The sequence below is a fragment of the Sesamum indicum genome, linkage group LG3 (genome assembly GCF_000512975.1).
Source record: "Sesamum indicum cultivar Zhongzhi No. 13 linkage group LG3, S_indicum_v1.0, whole genome shotgun sequence".
In the NCBI taxonomy this organism is placed as follows: Eukaryota; Viridiplantae; Streptophyta; class Magnoliopsida; order Lamiales; family Pedaliaceae; genus Sesamum; species Sesamum indicum.
The window spans coordinates 9,694,435-9,702,277 of NC_026147.1; the positions used below are offsets into that span (position 1 = coordinate 9,694,435).

Genomic DNA, 7,843 nt, shown 5'->3' on the forward strand with positions numbered 1-7,843 from the left:
AAAAAAAAAATATAGATAACAGATGTTAGGTGTTTGTTCATGCTGGAATTATAGTCCTGCTTAGGCAAGAGAAGCTTCGCATGTTCGTGCATTCAATCATCATCTGCATATGCACAATGGATGAAAAGCATTTAGTGCTGGAGAAGTTGGAAAACTTAACACATAACTGGTGTGGCTTGAAGAGCAATGAACTTCAAGGAGGGTATAAAGAAAGCGTGTTTACCATTTGTGTTGAAACAATTGGAAACCACAGGTTATCAGTAAATATTAGAAAAGTTAACCAGAACTTACCATTTGATGGATCAATGTGCACAAAGAAACTAGCCGCGACGATAAGGTAGCATAAGATCAGCATCAGACCTTTAAAATAGTTTGATTGACCTTCCTGTATCAACAAAAAGCAACAAAAGTAAAACAGCTAAAATCGACAGTTAAGCTCTCTTTAGATACTTATTGGAAAAGGAGAAAGTCGTAAAGGCCAGGGAAGTGATGTGAGTTTTATCATGGCAAACAGAATCTTGGAATGTGACAATAACACAGTAATTCTAACATAACTCCAGTATTAGGAGTTTAGAGAATATAAGATCAAGCTGGGAAAAGTTTAAACTGTGACACTGCATGCTAAATAAATGGCACCTCACAAAGCCAAAAAAGGAAAAGTTTCTTAATAACGCAGCACTGAAGTGAAAAGTCAAACAAACACCACACAGTGATAGTTTGCAATCCAAGGATGGTATAGGAACAAACCTGAAGCATAAATGCAACCACTAACACCGTGATAAATAGTGTAGCAGTCTCAAAGAGTTGAAAATTCAAATCCATAGGCTTCCCCATGAACCAGCCAACAATCACACAAAATGGAATCTGCACTCATCAGAATCACAAGTATCATAAGCTTCCAGATAGAATCACATAACCCTAAATGCAAAGTTCTCAGAGCCTCAACCTCGATTTCCCTACTGATATAACCAAGTCACAACTCAAACAAGAAAAGCACATAGAAAGAAAGAAAGTCTTCACATTATCCTACTTCTCGATTGAAACATGATTTCAGCAATAGCACCATAAACCTTTTATAAGATAGAGGGCGGTGAAAATAAAGAAGTTTATAATGCCTTACCACGAACATTGATATCTGAGTAGATGATCCAATTGCAACTCCAAGAGTAATATCCTGGAATGGGATAGCATTCAAACAAAACCACAATGTAAAAGAAATTGCCAAAAGATAGCTAATAAAAATACAATACTCACAAGCTTGTCCTTCATTGCAAACATGATGGCACTAGCATGTTCTGCGGCGTTCCCCACGATGGGCAGCAAAATAACACTTATAAAAGCAACGGGCATGTTCATTGAATCAGATGCTCCCTGCAAAAATGGCAATGTTATAGTCCCAGATAAACAACTAAGATTCCCGATTTTATGTTGACTTTATGAACACCGCAGTTGACCTCGACGAGGAGTCAGTATTGAAATGTGAAGTTCCATTCAGATATTTAACTCTATCTTGGGTAGAAATAAACAAAAACAGAATTTTATTTCTCAAAAGATTTAAATAAAGAATAGTTAAAGGTGCTTAATTTACAGGTAAAGCGTGGTAAATAATTTCCTTCTTTTAGGTATTTCTGGTGGTAAAATCAAGTAAAATGCTTCCGAATCGACATTAATTGGACATAACTGTATCTACAGCACCAATTTTATTCCAATTTCTCTTTAGTGTCTGTGCTATGCATTTAATGAATAATGATCACAGAATGATACAATGTTTTAGCAATATAATGTCGCTCAATGATATTAACTTCCCCAGCATCTTCATTCAAGTAGATATTTACAAACCAAAAGGAAGCAAAAATAAAATCAATAAGGCTACATTTCGATTGATGGATTTGGATTTGAGGGAAGGATTTGGATAAAGGATTTCAAATGATATCATATGAAAACATTTCTAATCCATCAATATTTATGAACACATAGTTCTAAATTAGAATGGAAGGATTTGAAATCCTTTAATTTAAAATTAGCTAAACAAGCCCAAAGGATTTGTTTTAGGGAATTGAAATCGATATTTTCAAATCTATCAATCCAAAAACCTAAAAGAAAATAACTTTTTAGTAGTAGCCCCAGTGCAACATTTCTAGTAATATTTGCTTCTATTGTTCGCTGAGTGCTGCATAGTAAATACCTGTATTGCATCAACAAGATATCCAGATAAAATAGATATCCACAAAGTCAAAACAGCAAGCCACGTGATTGCTTCCCAATGGGTAATCTCTGGGACCTCATCGTCATCAGAATCTTCATCGTTGTTTGCTTCCGCCTGTAGCAAATCCCAGGAAAAAAAATATTAGGTAAATGAAAGCAGACCTGCAAGGTTATCTGGTCCTCTAGAATGTGCATGTGTTATCCGCATAGCACATTAATGTCCTATACCATAATAGATATGCATGTAAGTGTTCAATGTTGCTCAATTTACATAACTATATGCAGATTATAACAAAATACATACCTCATCAAGAGAACTATAAAGATTACTTTGACTCTTGAGCTGAAAGAACAAATATCCAGCATAAGCAATGAGCATTATGCAGCTACTAACTCGTGAAAGAGCAATCTCCGACTTGCCCTTATGCACTTCTGTATGAGTAAAGTGTAGCACAGCAGGAAACAAGATGCCCATTACAGCCATTAACAACAATCCTGAATTCACAATTGCAGTGGCCTGAAACATAGATAAAATGTAAGTTTTTCTTTACTCCTGCCAGGGGTATTACCAAATCTTGAACCAAAATAGAAGTTCATCGAGTCATTTGATATGATCCACCACCTTATTGAAAACCTGGACTTTGTGATGATGAACAATCCCACCGCAGAAGAAGGCACACCCAAGCACCAAAAGCATATTTGACAAGATGGAACCAAGTAATGATTGCTGAACAACCCTAATCATACCATTCTTCAAAGCATACATCGAAATTATCATCTCAGTAGCATTACCGAATGTAGCATTTAGAAGGCCACCAACTGAAGATTAAACAAGAAAAGATACCCTTAGTAATCAAGAGAAGAAAAAATAGACTGCATATATTGAACAGGCAATAATTGTGAACACAGAGGTCAGACTATCACCATGACAAAAGGAAGTGGGGGGAAATATCACACTAGAAGTCGTTCCAAGCAAGGTCAAGCAGAAAATTACAAAATATTCAAAATTTGCTTCCAACAAAATACACCACACAATTTAGCTTCTGTTACATATATAAACTGTTCCACTTACGACAAAACCATGCAGATCAGTCAAGGTCATGAATTCTTCTTCAGTTACCACGATTACTAGCCAGAATTAATTCCGTATTGGAATATTTGTACAGCATTTTTTATGCGTTTTAGACATTGGCTTGACCTGTCTTAACTTGATGGCCAATGTGCATTTGTAAAACTAAGAGCTCCTACATAAAAGACACCAGTAGACTAGATGCCACTCAGATAACTCATTTTCCTTATCAACCCCACAGAAAATATAAACCATTGAGCTGGACTACTTTAGCACACGGCCTGTATTCATCTCCAGGAAAAGAATCTGAGCTAGTCTTATGCGAAAATTTTAAATTAAATCAATATCAACTCATTCATATAGGAAGATCTTGATTCTACCATTGATAGTTTTCTTCAGAATGCACATTTGTCACTCCAAGAAGCTCTCTCATGCAGTAGGAACATGCTGAAGTCTTTGTTCTTATTGTCCATGAAGAATTACAAATATTATAATAAATATTCCAGAAAATGGCCATATAATTAACATGAAACCTTCACATGACAGACCTCCAAGCCTATATGTAAGATCACATCCCTGAATGCTTCCAGACAAAAATAAGGTCAGCTGCCAAAGAAAAATTGAACTGCAAGCTTCTATTGTATAACAGTATAGCAAAAACTGCTCTATCCCACGTTATCTATGGCATATACGTCCCCTTCAACAAGCTCCGGAAATCCTTCCATAAAATTTTTTTGAGCCTTTCCACCAAAAACCAAGACTTACGATGATCTAATAGTTCTGTGCTTTAGAAGTTCCATTTTGAAAATATGGCGTGCCAAACAGACATTAGGTGCTGATGCCAGAATTAAATCAGCAGCAACTATGCTTCAGTTCAATCTATGGAGAAAGGTAGATAAATAGTCTTCCCACCAGGACAGTCTCCATGGTAATATGGGTTCTCAATGCTTCTCAATTTTCAGACATCATTTTTATTTTTTCCCTCAGGGAGCAACATCCAAGGTCATTTTCATGTCAGAGTCTGACAACTATTATTCAATTAATCCACAAGTGCTGAGGAAACCTTTAAGCAGAATAACTTTCAATAAACAAACAGTCGGCAGAAAATAGCTGACATACAATCAAGCTGCAGATGAATAGACCATAAGTATTGACATATACCACTGCAAGGCAATTCAATGCGAGAACAACCTCAAACTATATGGTATACCCAGGACGATTTCTTAAATGTGGCAGAGGCATTTCTGATAAATCTTGAGATTATGATAATCAATCAGTGAGTTAAAGTGAAAAAGGAAATACTAGAGAAACAGTACCTGTGGGCCCTGTGAAACAAGCCAGTTGCCTACAATAAATCGCATGGTGAAGGACATCAGTTTTCTTCCATGTAAGGAAAATGCAATTCAGCAGAGCTTAGTCAAGTTCCATTTTGGAATGGATACTTACTCAGTAGCATAACCCAAGCGCTCTGCCAGAGGAGTGATGCCGAGTAAGCTGAAGAAGAACACCCATCCCTGGAATGTGTTATAGTTAAAATCACAGGAATGCATAGATGCAGAGCTAAATATCAAAACACGAAGTTTTGATTAACTTACATGCTTTTTGGTAAGATAGTGTAACATGATCGCCAGGGGCCCAAACGGCAGCAAGACATTGATCTTTGCTTTGATCAACACAATGTATATACTTCTCAGAATGCTGACCCGATTCACCTTTCTTAATACCCAAGAAGCAGAAAATTTTGGATGAGACAAGATATGAGATGTTTCAAAACTCAATGATTGCATTTTATTTGACGTTTGAGACCCACTAAACGGGATCTCCTCATCAGATTCAAGGTCCACCTTTTCTTCTATAGATCCCATCTCAGTAAACCAGGAAATATCTCCCTGAGAACAAAAACCGTAACTGCATACATTAATAAACTATCATCTCCGGGTGAAGTAACTCAAAAAACGAAGGTTTGGACACAAGTTACATACCTCAATGTATTCGCATGTAAAGCTAGACCACAAAGTTCTAGAGCATCCCTGCACCAAAATGTAACTCCCATTACAAAATAAGCCAATAAAGAATCGACTTTCATGCCAATTTCATGAATTTAAAGACCTAAAACCATTTGAACAAAACTAGGATTCATAAAAATAATCAATGTGATTAACTGCACTAACTAACGGCCAATGTTTGAAATGCTTCAGTCAAGACAGGGACCCACCCACCCCAACTTGGGATTCCGGCAATACATTAAACTAAATCAAGAATTGCCGGCAGTCAAATATGTGAATAACTTTGCACTTCCTACATCAAGTCAGACCTGGTAAACAAAGAATAACAAGAAAGCAGCCCAGATCAAGCATGAAAACTAAGCCTGAGAACTTAACAAGATAATGAACGGCCAAAAAGAGGCAAGAAAACCAGGCATACTTACACAAACCCAGATCAAGATCCTTCACTGAAAACCACTTGAAAGACAAAAACAAGAAAGAGAAGCAGATTACAATAAAGTCCAAGCTTTTACCTTTAGTCAGTGAATAAGAGTCCTCCTTTTTAACTGATGCACAAGATTTGAAACCCACAAAGTGTTTCAGGTGAATCAAATTATCCCAATATTTTCTTGAATTACAAAACCTGTAATCTCTTTTTGTTAAATCTGAACATACGAACAAAACACAGATTAAAAGGAGAATTAAAAAGCAAAACCCCAAGAAGAAGAAAAAAAATGGAATTACGTCAGATATTTTTTTCTTGTGTTGAAGAAAAGATAAGAGTGTGGGGGATGTCTTTTAAGGGGCCGGCGTATGGAGAGAGGAAGTTTCCAAGAAATAGCGCCTAATGTGCCATTTTCAATTTGATTTGGATTTCGATCTACTTCTATTTTTAACATTTTGTTATTACTAACTATACTTTCATGTTTCTTGAAAATTGAAATAAAATAAATTACTCAAAAAGTATATGAAAATATTTAATATTATGTGAAGTGAAATTTATGGTAATAAAATGTCATGGCCTTCACATTTATAGACGACACACTAATTTTTAAACATGATAATTATTTATGCGTTCAAAAAATACACGGCTCCAATTGATATAAATTATGATAAAAATCTTTAGAAATGAATGCAAATCCTAAAGGAAGACTTGCAAAAAAGGCGTTAGCACTCCAACGCCCAAGTTAGTATTGAATTTAGGAGAAAAATAATCGTAAGAAATAAAATATAATAAGAAATCATGATAGAGTAGCAATCTCGTGAGAGAAATTGTGCTAAGAGTGCAATTCGAATGCTAAAATAAGAATAGAGAGTGGTTTTTCAGATTTTGGAAGATGTTCTCATAGAGGGATTGAAGGTGTCCCCTGTTGGTGGACTGCACTTGTATATATAGAGGGGGCGTCCCACTAGGCTGAGACTTTGCACACCTCCTTTATTCTCGAAAAAGGGGGACGAAATATGTGGAAATAAGGCAGGATTCGATCTTATTTTCAACTGATCAGCTCACAATAATACGTCTTTGCCTAGGGGAGGAATCCTATTTTGTAGGGAGTTCGTTTAGGTTTAAGAGTCCTAGGTCTTCGCGGCACTTCCCTTATTCTGGGATGTCTTAGTTGCAAAGGGGATCCTCTTAATGTTGATGTGGTCTAATGTGGATGTTGACCTCAGCATTGATGAAATGCCACATGGGAAAGTGGGCTGCCACGTGTATAGGCCTTTGGGGTCTAATATTTATAGAGTTTTGATTATAATTCGAGTAGGAGATATCTTCAACCTTCCATTTGCCAATCTGTTTTTGGGGGCACTCGCCAAGGCCATTTGTCAGGCCTTCTTGGGCTTCTTAAAATGTTACAGGCCTCTCGTTTCTTTCTTTTTTTTTGGATCGCTTGAGACTTTTCGGGCCAGTCAAATTTTATGCACGTCAATTATATTCATTATTAGATAATTAAATATAATTTATTTTAAAAGCAACTTTACGTCATATTTTTTAACTCTATTATATAATTTTTTTATTGTATTAATAATACTTAAATTGATTTTTTTATTTGTTTCTTTGTCTTTTTAATCTAATATGTTAATTTATATATTTTATTATTATTTATAATATACTTTAAAATATAAAATAATATTGTATACATACCTAGAGAAAACGTGCCCAAATGTCTAGGTATTAGTAATGCATAAAGTTGGAAATATTTGAGGAAATGGGATAGAAGTGGGAACTTGGAGCTTACCATCAATAGGAATTGCCAACAATTCCACTACCATCAATAATTGGGTAATTATTATGCATATACTTATATAGTTATTATTATTGCAGAAATCAGATTAGATCTCATAACAAAATTAGTCCAATTCTTAAGTCGCAATTTCCTAAAGGCCAATTGGGCCTAAGCTGTGACCAAGAAATATATAATAGGCCCAAATTCAAAACCCACTAAGAGACCAACTAGTGCTTATGTGGGCCTCCAACTTTCGTATGCAGCAGCTTTAAGATAAATGAAATGCTTAGTGCACGGTACTCCCACACCAGAGGCAAGAGGATAATCCTAAACTCAGATATTTTCCATTGAAAGCACGA

General features: G+C 35.8%; 1 protein-coding gene across 3 annotated transcripts; it reads right to left on the reverse strand.

Annotated features, from left to right (window-relative positions):
* On the reverse strand, window positions 5–6,039 carry LOC105157896 (vacuolar cation/proton exchanger 3-like; the record flags this gene model as incomplete). 3 transcript variants are annotated; one of them, XM_020692649.1, is given in 14 exon segments in its annotated part: window positions 5–103; window positions 292–385; window positions 748–864; window positions 1,121–1,174; window positions 1,255–1,371; window positions 2,186–2,320; window positions 2,510–2,722; window positions 2,828–3,024; window positions 4,591–4,619; window positions 4,721–4,788; window positions 4,870–5,163; window positions 5,257–5,304; window positions 5,490–5,588; window positions 5,793–6,035. In XM_020692649.1, coding segments are annotated over 13 exon segments (1,407 nt in total). In that variant the 5' UTR covers window positions 5,520–5,588; window positions 5,793–6,035.